Genomic DNA, 26,076 nt, shown 5'->3' with positions numbered 1-26,076 from the left:
ATGGCTGCTGAAGATGGGGCTGAAGAAATGGTGGTGGAGGCCTGGAGCCTCCAGTTTTAGTGGCCATGATGTTAGCAGCAGATTAATAATGTAAATACATCCCCTCTAGGCTGTAAACTCTTCTGGAAAAGGCACATGTCTACCAACTCTGTTATACTATATTTTCCCAAGTGGTTAGTACAGTGCTCTGCACGTATAAAGTACTCAATAAATGTTGTTGACTGACTGATCTCCTTCATGGCTTGAATGTTTATCTCCCGGTCTACTTCTTTCATTCAATCTATTTATTAAGTGCTTCCTGTGTGCAGAGCACTGTACTAAGCGCTTGGGAAAGTACAATGCACCAATAAAGAGTGGCAATCCCTGCCCACAACAAGCTCACAATCAAGAGGACTGAGAAGCAACATAGCCTGGGAGTCAGAAGGTCATGGGTTCTAATCCCAGCTCTGCCACTTTTCTGCTGTGTGACCTTGGGCAAGTCACTTCACTTCTCTGTGCCTCTGTTACCTCATCTGCAAAATGGGGATTGAGACAGCCATTCGTGGGACAGGTACTATGTTCAAACCAATTTGTTTGTATCCACCCCAGCGCTTAGTACAGTGCCTGGCACATAGCAAGCACTTAAATACCATAATTATTAGTAGTACTTCTTCCAAATCCCAGGCAAAGGCCAGGCTAATTAATTCCTAAAAGCCAACCCAGAAAGTGCAGCACAAGGAGGTAACCAGGTTCCAACTTTACTAGCTGACTTCTCGTCATGCTATCCCTTGGATAGCTGCCACTGAATGCACCCAACCTACTATTAAATTTCAACATTAGCTTGCAACCTTGTGCCATGCTATTACTGTGATGAATTAATCCGTTTCAGTTATTACATAACAAGAGTGACTATAAGATTGAACGGTCAGCTACAGACCTTTATTTTTATGCTTTTCCCCTAGTCTTTTTACACAGAAACTTTTACTATTTGGGTCCAGCTCAAATGAGTTTGCATCTTGTCAATCAATCAATCAATCAATCGTATTTATTGAGCGCTTACTATGTGCAGAGCACTGTACTAAGCGCTTGGGAAGTACAAATTGGCAACACATAGAGACAGTCCCTACCCAACAGTGGGCTCACAGTCTAAAAGGGGGAGACAGAGAACAGAACCAAACATACCAACAAAATAAAATAAATAGGATAGAAATGTACAAGTAAAATAAATAAATAAATAAATAGGGTAATAAATATGTACAACCATATATACATATATACAGGTGCTGTGGGGAAGGGAAGGAGGTAAGATGGGGGGATGGAGAGGGGGACGAGGGGGAGAGGAAGGAAGGGGCTCAGTCTGGGAAGGCCTCCTGGAGGAGGTGAGCTCTCAGCAGGGCCTTGAAGGGAGGAAGAGAGCTAGCTTGGCGGAGGGGCAGAGGGAGGGCATTCCAGGCCCGGGGGATGACGTGGGCCGGGGGTCGACCGCGGGACAGGCGAGAACGAGGTACAGTGAGGAGATTAGCGGTGGAGGAGCGGAGGTTGCGGGCTGGGCAGTAGAAGGAGAGAAGGGAGGTGAGGTAGGAGGGGGCGAGGTGATGGTGAGCCTTGAAGCCCAGGGTGAGGAGTTTCTGCCTGATGCGCAGATTGATTGGTAGCCACTGGAGATTTTTGAGGAGGGGAGTAATATGCCCAGAGCATTTCTGGACAAAGATAATCCGGGCAGCAGCATGAAGTATGGATTGAAGTGGAGAGAGACACGAGGATGGGAGATCAGAGAGAAGGCTGGTGCAGTAGTCCAGACGGGATAGGATGAGAGCTTGAATGAGCAGGGTAGCAGTTTGGATGGAGAGGAAAGGGCGGATCTGTCACACTCAGAGGCCTAGGGTGGATACATTAGGTAAGACAGCCAGTATCAGGGACAGGCATCAACAAGCAGTGTGGCATAGTGGAAAGAGCACAGGCCTGGGAGTCAGAGGACCAGGGTTCTAATCCCAGCTCTGCCCCTCGTTTGCTGTGTGACCTTGGGCAAGTCGCTTCAATCAATCAATCAATCGTATTTATTGAGCGCTTACTGTGTGCAGAGCACTGTACTAAGCGCTTGGGAAGTACAAGTTGGCAACATATAGAGACGGTCCCTACCCAACAATGGGCTCACAGTCTAGAGGGGGAGACAGAGAACAAAACAAAACATATTAACAAAATAAAATAAATAGAATAGATATGTATAAGTAAATTAAATAGAGTAATAAATATGTACAAACATATATACACATATACAGGTGCTGTGGGGAAGGGAAGGAGGTAAGACGGGGGGATGGAGAGGAGGACGAGGGGGAGAGGAAGGAGGGGGCTCAGTCTGGGAAGGCCTCCTCTGTACCTCAGTTTCCTCATCCTCAAAATGGGGATTCAATACCTGTCTCCCTCCTACTTAGATGGTGAGCACCATGAGTCAGAGACAACTCAGTGGAATAAGACAAGCAATTAGTACAGTGCTCTGCACGCAGTAAGTGCTCAATAAATAGGATTGAATGAATGAATGAATGATAAGACATGACCATGTTGGACAGAAGCTGTGACCAACCTGATTAACTCATATCTAAGCCAGCACTTAGAACAGTGCTTGATACATAGTAATCACTTAAATACCATAGTAATAATAATTACTCTACTGTAGGTCCACTGTTGAAAGTCACCTTGGGCCTTATCCAATAGAGTATTCATGTCTGCCTCATTTATTTTTGGCCTCTCTAGTTGCAAAGATTTTTAATGTTTGTTACCCCCGTTGGAATGTAAGAAGGTCCTTGTGGTCAAGGAGCAGGTCACTTCATTATTCTGTACTAACCAAGTGCCTGGTACAGTGTCCCGCAACAACTGGACGGTAAATAAAATATGCTACCACTACTACTACTATTACATTTGGCCCCACAACACAGGGCCAAGGAGCCAAGACCTTTGACATTCTCACAAGCAACTGGAAAGCCTGTAACAACATGGAAAACTTGTGTAGGACATCTATGTTTCCTTTCTGATGATACTCGACACACAAACAATTATCAAGCATACCCAAAAATGCAAAATCCCGCAGACATCCTGGGAAGGGCTGAGATTCGTGAAGTAATGGTTTCCAAGAGCCAAAATGTACTGCTACTCAGAATGTAAAATCATTTCCCTTCCAACCCAAGGCTAGGAAAGACAGCTAGAACACATAAAGAGAAGCCAACAGGGTTAGCAGCTTATGAGACAGCCTCGCAGATGAAAAAAATAACACAATGGGCTGAAATTCCTCTGCCTCTCCACATAATTAATAAGATTTCAAGACCTTGGTACTTGGCTACACAAGGCCCAATTCAGGATGCTGAAGTGCGCTGATAAACCTTGAAGCTCTGGGGGTACTTTTCTTCTGTCAACAAGATACCAAATCCCTTAATCAATCAATTCATCAATCAGTGATATTTATTTAGTGCTTACTGGGTGCAGCACACTGTACTAAGCGCTTGGGAGAGTACAGTAGAATTAGCAGGCACGTTCTCTGCCCATAACGACCTTACAATTTAGAGGGACCAAAGGCCACCAGGAGGACTCGTTTCCCCAGTAGGATGAGGGTTGGATTCCCCTGGTTTTTGTGAAGGGCCGTGATGTCTCTAATTCAGCTATTAGTTACAGGTTGAAAAGCCACTAACCTCCCTGTCCCAGAAATTCCCAAACCACAATGTCATCTTTGACTCCTCTCTTGTCTCTCACCTTCCATATTCAGTCTGTTTCTAAATCTTACCAGGTTTTCTTCGAAAATATCTCTCAGATCCACCTTTCTCTCCACCCTTATGATCACCACCCTGGTTCAAGCTTTCATCATCTCCTTCAAAGACTACAGTACCAAGCCTTCTTTCTGCATGCACATCTATTTTATACTCTGGTGCCCCAAATCATCTTTCCAACACGCCATTCAAAGAACATCATTCCACTATTCGAAAACCTCCAATGACTACCCAACTCTTTCCACATTAAACCAAAATGCTTGGCCATGGGATTCAAGGATCTGTTACATCCCAGCTTGAAAACTTCACTTATTATTATTATTATTATTATATTTGTTAAGGTACTTACTATGTGCCAGGCACTGTACTAAAGTGCTGGGGTAGGTACAAGGTAATAAGGTTGGATATAATCCCTGTCCCACATGGGGCTCACAGTCTCAATCCCCATTTTACAAATGAGGTAACTGAGGCACAGAGAAGTGATTTGCCCAAGGTCACACAGCAGATACGTGGCAGAGCTAGGATTAGAACCCATGACCTCCTGACTCCCAGGCCCGTGCTCTACTCATTATGCCATGCTGTTTCCCATTGTTCCAAACTCATCTTTTCCCTGTACATCCAAGTACTTAGTATAGTGGTCTGCACACAGTAAGGCCCCCTTCTCAGGATCACAATTGGAGAGTTTCCAGTACTCTACCAGTCTCAACTATGAGAAGGAGAGTCAAGCAGAGGCATAGCCATTCCATTCCTACCTTGGGCAGTGGCTAGCAAATGGAAGGCAATCTGCTACAAGTCAAAACTCATCTGTGCTGGGCAGCAGCAGCATGAGAGAGAGCTGAAGGTGGAGACTCAAGTTTACTGCATGGAAGAAGGCAATGGTAAACCACTTACATATTTTTACCAAGAAAACTCTAAGGATACACTACCAGAATGATTGCAGAGGTGGGGAGTTCTAGAAGAGATGTGTCCATGGAGTTGCTATGGGATGGAGATGACTCAACAGCCTAAGACAAGACACAGTAAGGACTCAATAAATGCTGGTAGGTTATTGACATCTCCCTCAGCTCTCCTGCCTCTAACCCTGTGCTCATTCCCTTGCCATTCTGAGACTCCATCCCTGCCTCAAATCTGCCAGACTCCGTTGCTCCCCACTTGCTAAGACTCCTGAAAATCCACCTTTTCTTAGAGACACTCGCCCTGGTCCTATCCCACGGGCCACTCTTAGCACTTGTGTATAACTGGTCTTAATTATTCCATTTACCTCTATGTTCTTACTGTTTCCAGTTGATTTTATGGATACGATCTATGTCTACCCAACCTTCCCGCTAGATTCAAGACTCCTTAAGGGCAGGGGTCATGCCTTTTACTCTTATTGCATGCTCCCAAGCACCTAGTCCAATGTACTGCTGAGAGTAGAGATTCAATGAATACAAATGAATGAGTTTGCAGAGACCAGGTGAAGAGAAGGTCTGAATTGCCCCATGCAGACAACCGTACTAGATAAATTCAGGCAAAAAACAACAACAAAAATCAACCAAAGAAGAAAAACCACTTGGGTGCTTAAATGATCCATTTGGGCTGTCAACAGGAGCAAATCCACCTTCCATTTCACTTCAGCTGTGCAGCCTCAGAGGAGGCTGTATTTAATTGATGATATGATATCTGTCCCTCTGGAATGGAAAGAAGCCAGAAAAATAGGTCTTAAAATAAACATGGCAGGATAATTACTTGTCAGGGCCCCTCAGTAAAGCACTAGACCTGTGAAAAGAGAAGAACTTGACCAGACTAAGCGGGTTTCAATTTCTTCAGTAAAGAAAGTAAGTCCCTGATCTCCGGGTAGCCTGAAACGAAAGTGCCAAGGATCCCACTAGGAAACTGGCCAAGAACAGCTCAGTGGACCAACCCAAAACAGCAGGTGAGAGTTAGATCCTGCTAACTCCAGGCCTGACCCCTCATACTGCTTCAAGAGTCTGACTCAATTTCAACTGCTTCAGAAGAAAATAAATAAATAAGCCCAGAACACAGTAAACACTGCAGAAAATGAGAAGCCACCTGCCATGTGTCTTCCAAAGGCACATTTTGGCCAGATAATCTACAGACTTGGCAGGACTGGATCAGGCTGACAGCCCATTCATAACACCACTAAAATAAAATCACCCCAACAAAAACAAGTCACTAGATTACTTTCCTGACTTGCTCGAAAAAAGAACAGCCCAGAACCTCACATTCTAATCTATACCAAGTACTTTTTGGACTTAACATCCCACTCACTCATAGCCATGAATTGATAAAGTTTATGCTTTACTAACGATGAAGAGCTGCTACCAGAAGACAGAGGTCTGCTTGTAACTACATTCAGTAGCCTAGAAAATAAATTCTTTTGAACTTATCCACTCATAAAAGTTTTTCCAACATCAGTGAACATCAAACGCAATCAAATGGGGACCCAGGGCAGCCTCAGATAAAGGACACAGGAAAGGGCACAGGACGAAGTCAAGAGATGTGGGTTCTAAGCCACTCGTCTGCTGTGTGATCTTGGGCAAGTCCCTTAACTTCGCTGATCTTCAGTTTCCTCAGCTGAAAGAAGGGGAAGATACCTGCTCTCCCTCCCTCAAACTGAGCGCCCCATGTGGGACAGGAACTGTATTTGGTCTGATTATCTTGTTTCTACCCCAGAACTTAGTACAGTGCTTGCAATAAGCACTTGATAAATACCATCATCATTATTATTATTATAAGGAAAGTTCCAGTGTGGGGAAGAAGGAAGATAATGAACTCAGATTTCCTATTTTAGTAAAACATTTATTTGAGCAAACTGTGATTTCTCTCTTGCCTTTGGCCTGTAAGTCTATGTTCATTTGTACTATTGGTTTAGTATCTGCCTTTGAGAAATGAGTAATGTGGAATTATGGGCCTCTAGTATCCACCAAATATTTGCACCACCCCTCCCCCACCCAGTGTTTAATTAAATGGGAAAATACTTGCTGGTACATTTGAAGGGACTTCCTGGATTATGTCCAGCTCAGGAGACTCCCCAGTGCTTGATCCCAATCACTTCCAACACCCTGATCCAATCAGAAGATACTCCAGCTTTCCCCTGGCAAGGCCTGATGACAGAGGAACAGCTCAAGGTGCCAATGTTTCAGGTTAGGTCTTAATCAAGGTACCAACAGTGTAGAATTAGGCCCCAAGCAAGCCTCTCCACTGGCTCCCACCTTGGAGAGTTGTCAGTTTCTTCAAAAGACATCATATTTCCAAAGCTTTCTCTCTAATAAGGGCCCTGGTATATTAAAGTAGATTTACATTATTTCTGAGAACCATATCTATTCTGATATTCCCAAACCCTTCCTCATGGTTCCAAGTATTTGAAGAGATGATGGGGAGGGAAGAATCTGCCATCTCAGCATGCAGGTCCAAATGGGGGGGGGGGGGGGAATTTAAGAATCCCCATTATTGAGGGTTGTTAGAAGATTCAAGAGGTACTTATGAAAGGACTGCATGGAAGAATGCTTAGTAGATGATAAGGAAGTTGAAAATGAGAATTTTCTCTGCAAAACAACTTGAAAACCAAAAATCAGAAAGGACTTTCCCCAAAGCTGGGAGGAAATCAAACACTCAAATTGCAAATAAGACTTCTGATTACCATAGGACCTGCAGTCTAGGAACACATGACTGTTGGAAGTTTCCTTTTCATAAAATAATTAAAGGTTTCCCCATGACTGAAACACACTTTGCAACTGGATAGTCACGTTATCAAGGAGCACAACAAAAGAGCCCTCAAATATACCCTGTAAATAAAACATTCTGATTTATCCTCTAGAACATACAGTGAAATGCTGATCCCAAATTTTACAAGGGGGAAAAAAACAAAACTTCAACTTCTAGGATGCATAGTTTAGGAACTGTCCAAAGTCTAGAAGCATACCAGTCTACTCTTCTAGATCTCTTTGTCTCCAAATTGGACACTCATTCAAATGGGCTCAGAATGGTATTTCCATGGACAGCCAACTTTGCTACAGCTGAGGTGGTCAAAGATGGGGGGGAGGGGTGATGTAGGGGGCACCTTTGGAAACCAAAAGAATGACTCTTGCAGTTGATTGAACATGTCAAGCAGTAAGCAGTGACCAGATCACTCTGGATTGACATGGTGGAATGAGGTTAAAGTCACTGACCTTTCCTCCTAAGGCCCACCTTGATGCAGAAGGGGCAAGTAATGTAGTTTCCAATCCAACTGAAATCCTGCCTTTCCCTTAGAAATCCAACATTCTATTCCACTATAAGTAAAATGGTCACAAATCTCAAACTAACAACAGGAGGCCTACACTAAGATGAGATTAAGCTCTACTCTGGCCTGGGGCTCCTGTACTACCAATGTCAGAAGTGAAATTGTAGGACAGCTGCCAGGACAAGACCCAGAATGCTCAAGGCAAATATTTTCCAGTTTATTCAGGGCAAGTCCTGGCTACGTGAGCTGGCACACTACTGTGCAGAGCAGCAATAAACAGGCAGACCCTACACTGTGGAATCCCAAGAAAGGGATAGTATCCATCTTACATTCCTCAAAAGCAAGTGAAAAGTGACTGTACAGCTCGATGCTCAAATTCATTAATGAGAAGCTTCTTGTAATCATAATAATAGTATTTATTAAGCACTTACTATGTGCTAGACACTGTACTAAGTGCTGAAGTAGATACAAGAAAATTGGGTTGGACACAGTCCCTGTCCTGCATGGGGTTCACAATCTTAACCCCCATTTAACAGATAGGAAACTGAGGCCCAGAGAAGTGAAGTGACTCGGCCAAAGTAACACAGCAGACAAGTGGCAGAGCCTGGATTAGAACCCAGGTCCTTCTCACCCCCAGGCCCGTGCCCTAGGATCATCCATAATGGAACCATGTAGAGACTCACAGATCTCTGCTTAACTTCTTCCTTGGCCTATTCCTCTCTCTCCCTCAGGCCAGATGATTGAAAGATCCTGCTAAGTACGATCTATAATTTAAGCCTAGCTAAGGTTCCCAAAAGGAGGATACTCACATAGAAGCTAGAAATTGACACACAGCAATTATTAGTTATGGTTGGCAACAGCAACATTGCCAAGATCCGTCCTTTCCTCTCCATCCAAACTGCTACCTTGCTGGTTCAATCTCTCATCCTATCCCGACTGGATTACTGCATCAGCCTCCTCTCTGATCTCCTATCTCCTCCTGTCTCTTCCCACTTCAGTCTATACTTCATGCTGCTGCCCGGATCATCTTTGTGAAGAAACACTCTGGGCATGTTACTCCTCTCCTCAAAAATCTCCAGTGGCTTCCAGTCAACCTACACATCAAGCAAAAACTTCTCACTCTCGGCTTCAAGGCTCTCCATCACCTCGCCCCCTCCTACCTCACCTCCCTTTTTTCCTTCTACAGCCCAGCCCGCACCCTCCGCTCCTCTGCCACTAACCTCCTCACTATACCTCGTTCTCACCTGTCCCGCTGTCGACCCCCGGCCCACATCCTCCCCCTGGCCTGGAATGCCCTCCTTCCGCACATCCGCCAAGCTAGCTCTCTTTCTCCCTTCAAAGCCCTACTGAGAGCTCACCTCCTCCAGGAGGCCTTCCCAGACTGAGGCCCCTTTTTCCTCTCCCCTCCCCACAGCACCTGTATATATGTTTGTACAGATTCATTACTCTATTTTACTTGTACATATTTGCTATTCTATTTATTTTGTTAATGATGTGCATCAAGCTTTATGTCTATTTATTCTGATGACTTGACACCTGTCCACGTGTTTTGCTTTGGTGTCTGTCTCCCCTTTCTAGACTGTCAGCCCGTTGTTGGGTAGGGTCCGTCTCTATATGTTGCCAACTTGTACTTCCCAAGAACTTAGTATAGTGCTCTGCACACAGTAAGCGCTCAATAAATACAATTGAATGAATGAATGAACAGCATCTGGGCTCAGGACAGCCAGCACTAAACCTGGGATGGTCTGTTATCACCAAAATGCTTTGGACTATTCTTTAAGACTTAAGCTTTAGTTACTACTGGATGTGATGTGAAGGAAGTTCATCTGCTTCAACTGTTTGACTAAAGGTCTTTCAATACATGCATACATAAACACATGAGGAGATGTCTCCACCTATGTCAAGTCTATGCCTTCAGGTTTGTCTAGAGATCAGAGGGCATATTGGGAAAAGTTGGGGAGAAAAAGAGGGAGGGACGACCAGGCTGGTCTCGCCTTCGGAAAACTGTGCGATAAATGTAAGTGTGTCACCCTTCCCCACCTACACCACGAGGCACTCCACAAAATATGAAGCTACAGTGGAAAAGCTTGCTAACATTTTGTGTACCCAATTACATGGCTTGAAACTAACTTTCAGGGTGAGGGGAAGAACCAGATGTGGGCCCATAACAGCGGTAGTTGCTGATTAATTGCAAAATGCCCATGTGAAAGTAGCATGCCTAGTGGAAAGACCACAGGTCTGGGGGTGAGAGGACCTGGGTTCTTATCCCAGCTCTACCAATTGCTTGCTTTGTGTTCTTAGGCAAATCACTTGACTTCTCTGTGCCTCAGTTTCCTCAATTGTAAAATGAGGATTCAATATCTACTCCCCCTTCTGCTTACATTGTGATCTCCATATGAGAAAGGGATTGTATCTGACCTGATTAATTTGCATTTACCCCAGAGCTTAGAACAGTGCTTGACACATAGTAAGTGCTTAACAAATTTCATAATAACACTAGAGTGAGGAGGGCAGTTGGAAGGGAAGATAACAGCAGGACAGAGCTAAGTCTAATTAAGAAATATGTGCTCAAGATAATGATACCAAGATAATGATGCCAAGTGGCTACTTGGTGTCTATTTGCTCCTACTAACATTGTCCATTGTTGTCTTATGCTGTTGAGTCGTGTCCGACCCATAGCGATGCCATGGACACATCTCTCCCAGAACTCCCCACCTCCATCTGCAATTGTTCTGGTAGTGTATCCATAGAGTTTTCTTGGTAAAAATATGGAAGTGGTTTACCATTGCCTCCTTCCATACAGCAAACCTGAATCTCCGCCCTTGGCTATCTCCCTTGCCGCTGCTGCCCAGCACAGGTGAGTTTTGACTTGTAGCTGATTGCCTTCCACATGCTAGCCACTACCCAAAGTAGGAATGGAATGGCTATGCCTCTGCTTGACTCTCCTTCTCATAGTCGAGACTGGTAGAGTACAGGAACCTCTCCAGGTGAGACCCTGAGAGGAACATTGTCCATTAGCCACATCTAAAATCAAATGGGCTGGCCTATTTCACCTCCTGATGTCCCAACAATCTCATAGGACATTGTTGGAAGCAAATAGAATTGTAGTAGTAGTAGTAGCAGCAGCAGTAGCACTTACTGAGGACCTACTTGGTGCAGTATACTGTACTAGTGCCCTACCCACAAGGAGCTTAAACTCTAATGGGGCAGATGAACATAAAAATATTTACAGCTAAGGGCGGTCAAAATGAATGCTAAGGAGGGTGTGAATAAATTCATACGTGTTAGAGTTAGCAGAAGGGATGCTATGGCTCAGGGTGCTGGGAAATTAATCAGGAAAACCTTGTTGGAGGAGGTGGGATTTTTGGAGGGATTTCAATGTGGGGAGAGCTGGGGTCTGTCTGATGTGGGAAGGGAAGGAGTTTCAAGCCTAGGGAACAGCATGAGCAAGGGGACGGAGGCAAGAGAGTCAAGAGTGAAGTACAGCTAGGAGGAATAAAGACAAGTGGGTTGGGAATAGCAGGTGAAGAGAGCAGATAGGTAAGCTGGGGCAAGATGGCAGAGAGCCTTGAAGCCAATTGTGTGGAGTTCTTGTTTGATGAGAAGAGACAAAGGGAACTAGTGGAGGGTTCTGAGGAGAGGAGCGATGTAGGCCAAGCGCTGCTTCAGAAAGATGAACCCCAGAGCAACATATAGTCTAGACTGGAGAGGAGAGAGGCTGGAAGACCAACTAGGAAGCTGATGCAATAGTCTAGCCATGGCAAGTGCTTGTACCAGGTTGGTAATAATAATAATAATAATAATGGTATTTGTTAAGCACTTATTATGTGCCTAGCATGGTTCTAAGCACTGGGATAGACACAAGGTTCTCAGATTGTCCCACGTGAGACTCACAGTCAATCCCCATTTTACAGATGAGGTAACTGAGGCACAGAGAAGTGACTTGCCCAAAGTGGGGGAGTTCTACAGCTAACAAGTAGAAATCACGACCTCTGTCTCCCAAGCCCATGCTCTTTCCACTAAACCTTGCTGCTTCTCTGTTAGCAGTTCTGATAAAGAGGAAAGGGAAGATCAATCAATCATATTTATTGAGCACTTACTGTGTGCAGAGCACTGTACTAAGTGCTTGGGAAGTACAAGTTGGCAACATATAGAGACAGTCCCTACCCAACAGTGGGTTCACAGTCTAGAAGTGTCTCAAGTGCGACACAGGCCTTGTCCCTCAGAGGGGTCCCAGTCTCAATCCCCATTTTACAGATGAGGTACCTGAGGCACAGAGAAGTTAAATTCATTTATTCATTCGATCGTATTTCTTGAATGCTTACCGTGTGTAAAGCACAGTACTAAGTGGTTGGGAGAGTACAGTATAACAATAAACAGACACATTCCCTGCCCACAACGAGCTTACAATCCTGAATGACTTGCCCAAGTTCACACAGAAGACAAGTGGCAGAGCCAAGATTAGAACCCAGGTCCTTCTGATTCCCCAGCCCAACTCTATCCACTAGACCTGAGCATCTCAATGTGGAGAGACCCCAGACCATCTGGCACCTTGGCACTTGGCGGGGGGGGAGGGGGGGTGTTCCCCACCCATTGGGCAAGTATTCATCCTATTTCAGACCACGGGGACAGCCCCGTGTCCAGATGACCCATCCATTAGCCATGGACCACCTGTCCAGTTTTTGACCGCAGGGACAGATCGGCTTTCAGCCAGTCTGTAATAACAACGGTTGTATTAGCTAAGCGCATACTATCTGCCAAGCAGTCTGCTAGGTGCTGGGGTATATACAATTCTATCAGATCAGACAGTCTGAGATGAGTAGGAAAACCAGCAGGATTTGTCAGTAGACAATGTGAGTCAAATAGTAATGAATAAGGATTGTGACCTAGCGGAGAAAGAGCATGGACCTGGGAGTAAGAAAAACCTGGGTTCTAATCCCAGCTCTGCCAATTACATACTGTGTGACATTGGGCAAGTCACTTAACTTCTCTGTGCCTCAGTTTCCTCAGCTGTAAAATGGGGATAACTGTTCTCCCTCCTATTTAGACTGTGTGCCCCATGTGGGAATGGGACTGTCTGACCTAATTAATTTGTGCCTACCCCAGTGCTTGGAGAAGTGTTGACACATAGTAAGCGCTTAGCAAATACCATTTTAAAAAATGAATAGTTGAGGATGATACCGAGGCTCCACCAAGGTGGATAATGGTGATGTTGTCGACTGAAAAGCGGAAAAATAGAAGGAATGAGTTTAGGGGGAAACAATGAGGAATTCTATTTTAGGTATGTTGAGTTTGACATCTGAGTGGAGATGTGCTCGATGCCAGAGGAGATGTGGGGTTACAGGTCAGTTGAGAGATCAGGATTGAGGTTGATTTGGGTGTCGACCACAGAGAGGACATAGCTGAAGCCATGTGAGAGGATGAGGAGAGAAAGAGAGAGAGAAAGAGAGATTAAGTATAGAGCAAGAAGAGGACCCAGAACAGACAGGGCCTTAAGGGAAGTCCATAAGAGGATGCGAGACAGAGGAGGAGCCGACAAACAAAACTGAGAATAAAACCACTGAGACAACATCTTTTCAACCTCCTTAGCCTTGAGTAGAGCCAGTATGACTGAACACACCTGTGTGTGTCTCTGGAAGGCCAACGAACAAGCTGGGGAAGAAGGAAAGAAGTGAGAGAGAGCAAGTGTTGGGAAAAATAGAAGGATAGATGTCTATCTGAAGGCAACGGTAGAGATGCCACCAAAAATGCCTCAAGAACTGCTCAGTGACACAAGTGCTGTAGATCTGAAATGAAATACCACTGCGGAATACTATTCTTTTTTCTAATATATTTGGGCTGGAACTCCCTCCCAACATCTCCACCAAATCATGTCTGTTTTCTACTTCAGACCACTACTTAAACACTACCTCCTCCAGGAAGTCCTCACAGAGTAGCACTCCCTTTGGCTCTTGAGCATATACCTCAGCTCAATAGTTATTTGTTATTTAATGTTTGTATCATTCATATCTTTGCATTTTACTCTTTGTGCCTGTCCTCTCTCCCTAATTAGACTGCAAAGTCCTCAAAGGCAGGAACTTTTCCTTCCCTTTCCTCTGCAATCGCCAACCAACACTGTTGTATTGTACTCTCCCAAGCACTTAGTACAATACTCTGTACATGGTATGTGCTCAATGGATACCGCTGATTGATTGAATTGCCCACAATGCTTAGAGCAGGGTTCTGCATGCCAGGGATTCTTGATATAAACTATCACCATCTTACATATTAGGAAGCTTTTACATGGTGCATAATAACGGGTTTCTCTGACAAAAAAATGGCAACATCAGAGTTGTTCCACCTATAATCTGGGTAAAAGGAATAGGATCATTTAGCTTTGTCAAGTGCCATTCGAGCCCCCCTCAATGTGTAGCAGGCAACTTCTCCTTGATTGAAAACAAGATCAGGAACAACACTATTCCAGCAGGGTTTCTGCCCTCTTTACTAACTGTCCGTAATTAGAAGTTGCTCTGCTCTTAATTACTTTTACTTTATCAAAGAAACTCTCTTAATAGCCTATTTTTAACACTGTGGATATAACGCAGAGTACTGCCAAACATTGTGCAAACAGGGCTACGGAGAGGATAAATTATAATTAAGTCCTTCTGGCAGCCCAGCTAAAAAAGCGGTGGGAAATTCCATTTCTCCATTGGAACGGAGAGTTCAACAATACTCTTTGAATTTAAAGTGTTTTGCTATTTCATATATTGTGTTCAAAAGCCATCCATCAGGATTCTGGTCACACAAATGGGAAATCCAGTGAGTTTCAAGGATGAGGTCACTGTCTCTGACCCTGATCTGTTGGAACATAGGGAGATAGCTGACATCTCCCACAGAGACTCTAGTCCAGTGCTTGTTTACACAACCTAACCAGAAAAGGCTGAAATACTAATGTAAAAAAAATGTGCACTTTTTTCCTCAAAGGGGTGACTTCACCCAAGATGCTGTTACTGAAGCCAGTAGGGAAGCAGAGGCAGGAGAGGACAGATGTGTGAACACTGAATTGTTTAACTGAGCTGAGAGGGTTTTTTCCAGGAGCAAGGGCTGCTTTCTGGATCCCATTTCCACTTTCCAGACAGGAGTGGGTGGCTTCCTTCCCCCTCCCCCAATGCCCAGCTCCCTTCCCAACAGTTTTGTAAGGTGCCTTTACATTGGCTCCAGCTGAGGCTTGGAAAGATATCAGGTTCCATCTTGGCAAGCCCTAGAATGGAGGTTTTAGCTCTCATTCCCCTGGTTATTCCAAAAATGATTATAGTTATAACAGGAATAAACTGGCCTCACCTACAAAGTTCCAAGCCCGGTCCTCGCCCCACCCATTATCTAATGGACCAGACATGAAGGGTGATATTTCCAGCAAAGAGGGCACATGGATGGCAAAGCCAAAACCAGGGGTGTGCTAACTTTGATACTTGCCAAGGAGACCTACCTTCAGGAGGAGAAGGAAGGCAGACACAGCATCCTCACTGCAACCTCCTCGAGAGCTCCCACAGCTGCTGGGGCTTGGCAAGAGGAATAGGGAGCAGACAGCCAATGGCTGTGGTTGAAAATGCAAATCGCTGCTCCCACCCTGATCAGCTGGGGATTGGTTCAGTGCAATAGGAAGGCAAAATGAAAGCCACTCACCACTCCAGCATGTCTAGGATATCGCACAACCCTGAAGTCTCTCTTGATAAAACACTCTGTTCTCTTCCTACCCCACACAGTTTCCCCTCTCTGGCTCCTGGAAGCTACAGAATGGGTCAGGGGATGTGGTGGGGGAGACAGACCAGAACTCATTGTACAGTCTCTCAGTGGAGTGTTAATGACACCACCCAGAACTATAATGGCAGCCAAGGAGACTGCCTACTGCCAAAAAGCCACCACAGCACTGCCACCCCCCCACCGCCTCAAATACTTACAGATACAAGTTGCCGCCAGGAAACGGCATGCTACGTAAGGGGGCTCGCAGGAAGGGAATACAGGCTGGACAATGTAATTAGCAAAGGTTATGGCGATGACGGCCTGGCTCGTCGGTTCAATGATCAAGAGCGAGGTCCACAAGCGGATAAAAGCTATGAAGCCTCCAAACGCCTCCAAGATATAGGCATAGCTGGCCCCTGATTTAGTGATGGTCGTCCCAAGTTCGGCATAGCAGAGGGCTCCGATCATTGAAAAGATCCCCCCAATGGCCCAGACCACCAGCGACAGGCCATAGGATGCGCTGTTGATGAGGACGCCTTTCGGAGAAACAAAAATCCCCGAGCCAATCATGTTGCCCACCACGAGGCTGATTCCATTCAACAGCGAGATCTCTTTCTTCAGCTGCAATGTTTCCTGAGGTCCCTCTGACAGGGTGCAGCCTCTAACTGAGTCAGGCCTCTCTGCTTCCTGGATGTGGCAGTATTCAGTCATAAAGTTAATATTTGCCTCTTCTGCCATGGTGGATTTCCTGAGTCTTCTCCTCTACAGCTTCAGTTATAACCTGCAACCAAATAATAAACACAACTGAGTCTGTTAGTGTAACAAAATGAAATTGTAAGTCTCTTCCCATCTTCCATTCCCAAAGGCCCAAAATAGAAGGTGGCTTCCAAGGCAGCATTCTTCTCATCCTTGGCTGGGACAGGGGAACCGATGCCATTTTTCCCCTCCATATGGCATGGCTGTTTGGAAGGGGTCTCATTTCTAGGCATTAGAATGGCAGGTAGTGCAGGATGATGGCAAAAGAACAGGCCAACATGTTCGACCTTAGAGCAGCATTAACCTGGCGATGACATTACACCTCTAGCTCAACCTCCTAGTGGGGCTGTGAGGATGAAAGAGATGATACTTGAAGCGCTCTGAACTTCCCAGAAGGAATTAACTCAGAAGTGTTGCAAAGGTATTTCTTTGACGTCTCCTAAATGAACCTGACACACTTTCTCTAAGCAAATGACTGGGGCCAGGTTCTCAATCTGCTCACCATTTCTCTAATCAAGCAAGAGTATTTATTGTGTGCTTGAGTATAAAGCTCTGTCTGTTCTCAGTGCCTTGGAGAGAACGATAGAGCTGGAAGACATAATAATAATAATAATAATGGCATTTATTAAGCACTTACTATGTGCAAAGCACCGTTCTAAGTGCTGGGGAGGTTACAAGGTGATCAGTTTGTCTCACGGGGGGCTCACAGGCTTCATCCCCATTTTACAGATGAGGGAACTGAGGCCCAGAGAAGTGAAGTGACTTGCCCAAAGTCATACAGCTGACAGTTGGCAGAGCCGGGATACGAACCCATGGCCTCTGACTCCAAAGCCCGTGCTCTTTCCACTGAGCCACGCTGCTTCTCAAGACATGATCCCTGCCTTCAAAGGGCTCATAATCTAGTGGACTGCTCATCCTTCATCCCGGGGGAATCTTGTCCCATCAATTCTAGCCTTCTAGATCTAGAACCCACCTCCTCCTCTTTCCCACTTTAAAGAAGCAGATTTCCCTAATGTTGGTAACCTCTTTCTTCCCAACCCTGCTGAAAGAACCAAAAATTGGCCTCTCTTCTAAAGCGACTAGAAAAGCTGCAACCAGCTGATTCAGAACTATGATTTATGGCTTGGACCTTTATTCCAAGAGGCCCTGGTTATTTCTACACAGGGAAAACAAAATAAAAGTTGAAAATTTTCATTCATTCTGGCTTTTATCTTAACTGTGCTCAGGATAACTGACTTGTTGGCCCAAAAATATTAGGATAATTTGATACTAGAACTTTTGATTACAATTCAACAGTGAAAAGGGAAAATGCTTTGGGCTAAAGATGTACAGCTGGGGAGTCTTTTTTTTTCCCATGAGATTGTTTTCTTTAGTCAAGACTGATAGTGCTGAGCCCATTATCATGTAGAACACAGTCTCAGCATCATTGTTGACTGTTCTACACTACACTCACTCTCCGGAAACCTACCCAGTCACACGGCTTCACCCCTATGAGGATGACTCCCAAATATATCTCAATAGCCCCAAACATCTTTACAATCTCATATTCCCTCTTGTCACCAGGATATCTCCACATGAAAGCCCTTACACTCAATATAGCAAAAACTGAACTCATCTTTCCTTCAAAACCCACTCCTCCTCCTCCTAACTTTCCCACCATGGTCACACAACACCACTACCCTCCCTGTTCCAAAGGCTCACAAACTTGATGTCAACTTTGACCCCTCTCGGTCTTTTGCTGCACAAACTCAGTCCTCCTCTAAATCCTGCCAGTTTTTCCTTCTGCCCATTTCCTCCTCCTTACTCTCTCTCTCTCCCTTGGCCCATCTAAGATGACCAGATTTCTGGTTGCTTTACTCCTCTCTTTATCCCTTCTTTTCTGTCCCCTCCTCTTTGTCTTTTCTGCCCCTTCTTCCTTCTATCTTTTTTTCTTTCTTTTTCCTTCCCCTTCTGTTTCTGTCCAGCTCCAGCTCTAACTTTCTGGCTTTCCTGCTTTTTCAACCCTGCTCCCTGGCTCTTGCCTCACCTCCTGGCCCCTGGCCCACTTTGAGTTCCCCCAAATTCTGGCCACCGCAATGTAAACTGTGAAGGGAAAAAGCAGGTCCTCTGTGCAATGCTACACCCACTAGTTGCCATGTCTCCTCCATGAGAACTATTTTGGGCAATTGCCTGAAAATATGGAAAAGGGTTTCAGGCCTCGTCACTGCAGGTGACGTGGGTGATTGTTCTCACTCAACAAGTACGGGCAGGTCTCTGGGAAGTGGCAGAAAGTCAAACCATCAACATAAAAATGGTGAGAAATTGGTTAGAGAGATGCAGCAGCTCTAAGAACTAAAAGCAGGGTGCTTGTCTGGGGTCCAGGTTTACTTATGGAGTCCTAAAATAATTAAATCCTCCATTTTAGATCAAGCCATTGAAAACTCTCGAATTGCTAACCTTCCTCAAAGAGTATAATTACTGGCTTTGAAGAGAATGTAATTCCCGCAACACACCAATACTGCCTGTTTAATTTAGCTATCATATCTGGCTCTGAAGACTATATTTGCTTAACTAGATTTGGTTAGCCTTAGCATAATGTGTGGCCAAATCAATGTTATCTGATGATTTCTCAGTGCACATTAATATGTAGTGTACATTTACTTTCTTGGAATTCTTGGAGTTTTGTTTTTTTTCTGCAAAGTGGAAGATAAGTGAAAATTCTAAAGAATACTTTCTTCATAGACATAGGAATGACTTGAGAAAAGTCAGACCAGTGTTTCTGAAAATAAGCCACTGAGTCAAAAAGGCAAGCATTATACCCTTTTGAGGCTTTTTGTTTTTTTCTTTTTTAAAATCTGAGACTATACTTCACTCTGGCAGGATAGGAACAATTTAGTATCTCCACTCAAGAAAATCCTTCTTAATTCCCCTTTCCTCCCTGCAAAAAATCTGTTGTTTTCCCAGGTGGGTTATTCTTTCCTTCTGCCCTTGCTAATCACTGCATTGGATTCACCATTTTCAACAGTGAACAACTAAGTAAAAAAGGTTCATCTGTATCTGTTTTCACATAACTGGCCCAACTCTGTAATCAACTAGTCCAACAGAAAATTCAATTAGTCCAAAATTAAGGTTAATTCATGCCACTACTCATTTCCCCTTCTGTTCATTACACTTTCTGAAGCCCTTCTAGAGGCAAGCCCCAGGAACTGGAATCATAAAGCAAAAGGCAAAAGAGACAGTCCTTTGTTATGTACTGAGGAGCAGCATAACTTAGTGGAAAGAGCATGGGCCATGGTGTCAGAGGACCCAGGTTCTAATCCCAGCTCTGCCACTTGTCTGCTGTGTGACCTTGGGTAAGTCACTTAACTTCTCTGTGCCTCAGTTCCCACATCAGCAAAATGGGGCTTCAATACCTGTTCTCCCTCCTAGACTGTGAACCCCATGTAAGGCAGGGACTGTGTCTGACAAGATTACCTTGTCTCTACCCCAGCACTTTAGAACCTGCTTGACACATAGTGCTTGACACATAGTAAGTGCATAACAAATACCAGAATTATTCTGGGATTAGCTATCAGGCTTACCACATTTTGCACTCAAACAACTTTTCAACTTCATAAACAGGCCTCTCTCTCTGGAGTTAGGACTTCAGCTACATTGGAATGCAGAGTGTTTATATTACATCCAAAGTGGTTCCGGTTGCGACGGGAGGGTGGTGCGGGGGTGGGTGGTTGGCAGGGGGTCTCCTTCTTAGCTACGGACCAATCTTTTTAAAAGCTAGAGAAAACAAAACAATACTAATGAGAGTTAGGAAAAGCAAAGCTCTTCTTTAAGGTAAAGAACTGCAAACTCACTGTGTCGATTGGCCTGATTCACAACTTGCACTATAGTGGCCGGTAACCTGGGCCCATATTGGACATTCCAGTTTTCAGTCCCCATCCAGCACAAACCCAGAACTGGACACTTTTAGGTCCTTTTTAAAGTTTTTGGCAGCACCGAGTCTCCCTTGGAGTTTGGGGGCTCAGATGCAGTGCCTGAGTCCACATGGGCCAAGGAGGGGAATGCAAAGGCACTGAAGTGTGGGGTCCAGGGTTTCTGCTGGAGAAACTCTCCTGGATTGTACGACATGAGATGTACTTCCGCAAAATGGCACGTGTCAGCATTACATTGCCTCATGTGCGCTGGTGTAAATCAGGTGTTGTCACAGGTGCATCCTTCCCCAGCATTTACAAGGGTTGTCAGTGGACATCCTCCCTCTCACACTTCCTAGAATTTCACTCATTACCTTTGCCCTTCCTGGGCCATCCCCAAATGTAGCTACCTAGAAAACGGAATATCAAGTGTTCTGCTTGCTCTAACAGACTGTGAGCCCTATTTGGGACAGGGACTGTGTCCAACCTGATAAACCTGTATCTACCCCAGTGCTGGACACAAAACCGTTTAACAAATATCATTTTTAAAGTCCTCTAGATGGTAAGTTCATTGTGGGCAGGGAACAAATCTGCTAACTCGGGTGTACTGTACATTCCCAAGCGCTTAGTACATTGTTCTGTGTATAAGTGCTCACTAAGTACCATTGATTGAAATATGACTGATAGTAAGCAGCGTGGCTTAGTGGACAGAGCATGGGCCTGGGAGTCAGAAGGTCATGGTTCTAATCGTGGCTCTGCCACATGTCTGCTGTGTGACCTTGGACAAGTCACTTCATTTCTCTGGGCCTCAGTTATCTCATCTGTAAAATGGGGATTAAGAGTGCAAGCACTATGTGGGACAGGGATGGTGTCCAACCTAACTTGTATTTACCCCAGTACTTAGAACAGGGCTTGGCACATAGTAAGTGCTTAGCAAGTACTATAATTATTATTATTAAGCACAAGAAATACCATTGCTGATGATGATGAAGGAAAGGATGGGGATGTCAGCCTGTGGAAACTCCTCACAACTGCAAGGTGCATAGGCAGGGGGATGATCCTAAACTGCAACCATCAATCAGGGGTGGAGTTGCAAGACCTCAGGGGCATCATGCTTCTTATTTCCCCTTTGACTTATTTCCACTTCCTTTAAGCCTGAAATTGGCAGGGATGGGGGGCGGCAGTGTTGGGAAGATGCTTTAACAGGCAAATATTGTATAGTAGCCTCAGTGAGAAATGAAAGCTAAAAGAAAGTAAGACGGTTAACATGTTATTTCAATTAGAGAAATCAGGAAATGTGATAGATTCTCACCAGGCCACCATAAAAATACAAGAATAGTCTCAAGTCTGCTGAAATGCAGCAGAGGGTTTCAGGCCCTATTGACAAAGAAGTAGGAAAGCAACCCACCTGATCTCTCCCTACCTTAGGCCTTGATTACCCATTGATTATTCTGCAGATAAGTAAGGCCCTTCTTATGGAGGCCAAATTAATCACACAACATCAACAGGTGAGCTTCAGCAACTCCCAGGAGTACAGACTTAAAATCAACACCATGTCAGAGGCAGGTACTGGCTAGCTGTTGCTAGCCACAGTGCCAAAAAGTCTCCCTATTGCTGCCAGCTGTAACTTAGCCACATAATAATAGCAATAATAATAATGGTATTTACTAAGCACTTACTATGTGCAAAGCACTGTTCTAAGCCCTGGGGAGGTTACAAGTTGATCAGGTTGTCCCACGTGGGGCTCACATTCTTAATCCCCATTTTACAGATGAGGTCACTGAGGCCCAGAGAAGTGAAGTGACTTGCCCAAAGTCACACAGCTGATAAGTGGCAGAGCTGGGATTTGAACCCATGACCTCTGACTCCAAAGCCCGGGCTCTTTCCACTGAGCCATGCTACTTCTGTGTTTACTATGTGCTAAGCACTGTACAAAGCACCAAGTTAGATACCAGTTAGCACGCAGAGAGTCGCTTTCCCTCTTGGGGCTCACAGTCTAAGTGGGAGGGAGAACTGGTATCAAATCCTCATTTTACAGATGAGGAACCTGAAGCACAGAGAAGTGAAGTGACTTGCCCAAGGTCACAGAGGAGACAAGTGGGAGAGCAGGGATTAGAACTCAGGTTCTCTGATTCCCAGGCCCATGCTCTTTAGGCCAAGCTGCTTCACTTAAAAGAACAAGATTTTCAATTATTTTGGTCTTTACTCATTCCACCCTGCCCTCATTCCAACTCACTCTGCCCACCTTAAAACCTGTGCCCCCAAGACTTAAGTGAGACTCCCCACAACAAGCCACTCCCCACAGCAAGCCCCACTTTCTAATCAATCCATGGTATTTGTTGAGCACTAGTAGCACTTATGTGTTCTCTAAAGTGCTACTTTATGTGTTCTCTAAACCCTGAATTCACTACTTTAAAAAAAAACCACTTATCCCACCCTCTTTGCCATGGCGGTCCTATCCAAACCCTCACCTTGGTCCCCCCCCCAAGTCCTGAGGTGGTGATAGAGACAGAACCAGACTGCAGTGCGTAAGGATAGTCTTTCCTATCCCTACTAGGCCCTCACCCCTCAGGAACCAGAAACAGGGACACACACAATTAAGGCATCCAGGAGGGGATCATCACAGGCAGGGATGAAAACAAGTGCAGGATCAGTAATTTTTTTTCACTCAATCATTGTTATTTATTGAGCACTTACTGTGTGCAGAGCACTGTACTAAGTGCTAGGAAAAGTACCATTCAACAGTGTTGGTAATAACAGTAATAGTTGTGGTATTTGTTAAGCACTTACTAAATGCCAAGCACTATACTAAGCATCAGGGTAGATACAAGATCATCCGGTCCCGCAGTTTAAGTAGGAGGGAGAACAGGTACTGAATCCCCATTTTACAGAGGAAAGAACTGTGGCACAGGGAAGTTAAGTGACTGCCCAAGGTCACACAGCAGACAAGTGGTAGAACCAGATTAGAACCCAGGACTTCTGATTCCCAGACCTGTACTCTTGCCACTAGGCAACACTGCTTCCCCAGGTAGGCGTGATCCCTGCCCACAAGGCGCTTATGGTCTACAGAAGGAGGTTACAATCTACAGGATAATCAGGCAGGATAGGATTGGGGATTCGGGGCAGGAGACACACATTTAAAGAGGTCAAGCTGATTGGAGATTGAAAGAGAAGAGGGGCAGATTAAGAAAAAAAGAATGGTTTACCTGACTTACAACTGGCATCTACAGAGTGAGGGCTACCATCCTGGTGGGGGACAACTAACCAATCCATCCCTCAAACATAAAATCTCAAAATCCAAAGCCATTAGATCACCTCACCTTTCCTTCTAGAGATTGCATGCAGCAGAGTTAGAGTTTTAAACAGTGCTGATTTCACTTAGAAAAGTGCAGATGCCTTCTAGAGCTATTACAACTAATTTTTGGTCTGTGTCTTTCCTGTCCAGGAGGCCCAAGACAAAAAGAAACCACATCAACTAAACTAGTAGCAGGTACATTCCCACACAACCTAATCCAAGCTACCAGACTAATTGAGTAGTCTGGGTTTTATCCAGTGGGGGTTGGGCAGGGAGGGGAATGGAGAAAGAAATGAATTCCAGATCCTTCCCTTCCCCCATTAGTGAAGGCTCAATAGCCAAATTCAACTTCTATAGAGGTGGAGAGAAGGGATTTCAGAGACAAACTGAAGCTGCAGTTTCCACCCAACAAACTCAAGGGTATAAGCATAAATCAGCCTTGCCAATTGTCAGGCTGCCTTGGAAATAGTAAAATGGAAAGGGATCAGCTGTTCTGGAAGCCCCACCTGTTCTCCCGCAAATGATGCAAAGGCAAAAACCAAAGGGGGAAAAAAAGCATATTTCATCCCCCCAGATGCCAATATTAGACAAGGGAAATGGAAAACAATGAAGCTACCAACCCCTTCTTTCAGATCTTTCCAGTTTGGCAGGCTGCTGAAGTTACTCACAGGTGGAACAGGAATCCTATGACACGAGACTTGGATTTCCTTTGCCCCTCCACCAAAACGGACCAAAATCATACAAGTAAGCATGGAGAAGTGGCCTTCAAAAGGCCTTGGAAGGAGAAGGGAACTTGCAGTTCATTTGGATTACCTCATCTAAAAAACCCTCAGAGCAAAATAAAAACCACTGATGGAATTTTGTTGTCCTCCTGCTGAAGGGAGGAAAAGAAGATGAGTGGAAAAGGCAGTTGCGGGGTAGGCAGATTGTAGGTGAAATCTGGAGAGTTTAAGTGCCACTTATATTAGCAAGCCACCAGTTTTCAACCATTAAGTTTTTGATCTCTACATGGTGTGGCATCCCTGACAACTCCATACAGTCATTTTCCACTCTCAGGTGTGTGTGTGTGTGTGTGTGTGTGTGTGTGTGTGTGTGTGTGAGAGAGAGTGAGAGAACGAGAGAGACATGTATGATATTCTCAAATGAGTGGCAAAAGCTGTCCTTCCCAACTTCTCCTTTCACAGTCAATTCAGCATAGCCAGGTAGGTAGAGAACCAATTAATTAGGTCTTGGGATTTCCTATAGAAGACCTACCTTGCTTTCTCACCAAGTAGATTTCTCCTTTGCTTTATAAGTCCTCGGTGATACCTGGCAGCCTGGATGATCAGATATTGAACTAGGCTAAGGAGAAGAATTGGTGGGGGAATTACCATCCAGGAGATCTTTAAGGAAAGAATAGACAATCACTGGTCCGGGTTGGTTTAGCCATTTACCTGCCTGGAGGCAGGGGGCTTAAGTTCTCTTCTAGTCCCAGGATTCTACCCCTAAGTGTTTGATTAACAAAACCTTGGGGCCAAGGACAAAAGACCAAATCAGAACACACATGATGAAGGAATCAAGTAAGAGAGTTGTCTCAAGTGGAAGGGAAAATGGGAAAGGGAGGGAACGCTGGATCAAAACAGGAAGATTTTTCCTGGCAGTGGTGAGGTCCAGCTTTTTGTTGTTCCAATACAAAGATGGAGAGCATGCACCACTCCAAAGGTACAAACAAGTTTTCTTAGGAATGGAGAGTTGCCTTGCCAATTAAAATAGGAAGTTTGGGGGACTCACTCCCAACTTTCATTGCAAGTCCAGAATCCCTAAAAGAGTATGTTCACAGTTCTTCCAAAAGCATGCAACTGACCTTTGAATTACAAAGCTATTCCTTTTTTAATGGTATTTGTTAAGCACTTACTATGTGCCAGGCACTGTTCTAAACTCTGAGTTAGATACAAGGTAATCAGGTTGGACATCAAAGGCTCACAGTCTTAATCCCCACATTACAGATGAGGGAACTGAGGCACAGAAACTAAGTGACTTGCCCAAGGTCACACAGTAGATTAGAACCCAGGTCCTTAATAAGAAATCCATCAAAGAAACCCCATGGCAAGTGACTGCACAGCCTCTGAATCTCTACCCAAGCTGAGTGATCATTGGGTGGAATCTAGAAACCTGAATTGGTTGGTGTGGTTTCAACTGAGGTGTGTGACAAAAACCCCATCCTCTTCCCTTTTTCCATGCAGGAGTGATCTAGACCAGGGGTGGGAATTGCTCCTCATGTGTAGATTACTGAAGAGCCAGGGTTGTTAGATTATAAATTTGGACAGGCAAACATTTTCAGGTTTGGGCACTTCAACTCTGATGCAATCTCCAGCCAGTTTTCCACCTGTGGGTATTTTTTTTTCCTCCATCACACCCTGCAGCCAAACCATTCTTGACATAAGCACATTGTGTTTGTTCCCAACTTTCTTATTCTTAGGT

The 26,076-nt window shown here is 44.8% G+C and overlaps 1 protein-coding gene and 1 non-coding gene across 2 annotated transcripts in view; one reads left to right on the top strand and one right to left on the bottom strand.

The window, feature by feature from the left end:
- SLC7A6 (solute carrier family 7 member 6) overlaps positions 1–26,076 on the bottom strand; it is a 65,966-nt gene that overhangs the window by 26,157 nt on the left and 13,733 nt on the right. The window contains exon 4 of the mRNA XM_038773063.1: positions 15,897–16,459. Within this exon, the coding sequence (XP_038628991.1) occupies positions 15,897–16,416 (520 nt within the window). The 5' untranslated portion in view covers positions 16,417–16,459. The remainder of the gene's footprint in view (positions 1–15,896; positions 16,460–26,076) is intronic.
- On the top strand, positions 4,391–4,528 carry LOC119920060. Its single transcript, XR_005447829.1, has one exon. It is a non-coding gene; the product is annotated as a small nucleolar RNA SNORA7 (small nucleolar RNA).

Source organism: Tachyglossus aculeatus, chromosome X1, assembly GCF_015852505.1.
Source record: "Tachyglossus aculeatus isolate mTacAcu1 chromosome X1, mTacAcu1.pri, whole genome shotgun sequence".
NCBI classification, from domain to species: Eukaryota; Metazoa; Chordata; class Mammalia; order Monotremata; family Tachyglossidae; genus Tachyglossus; species Tachyglossus aculeatus.
This window is presented reverse-complemented; position numbering and strand designations above follow the sequence as displayed.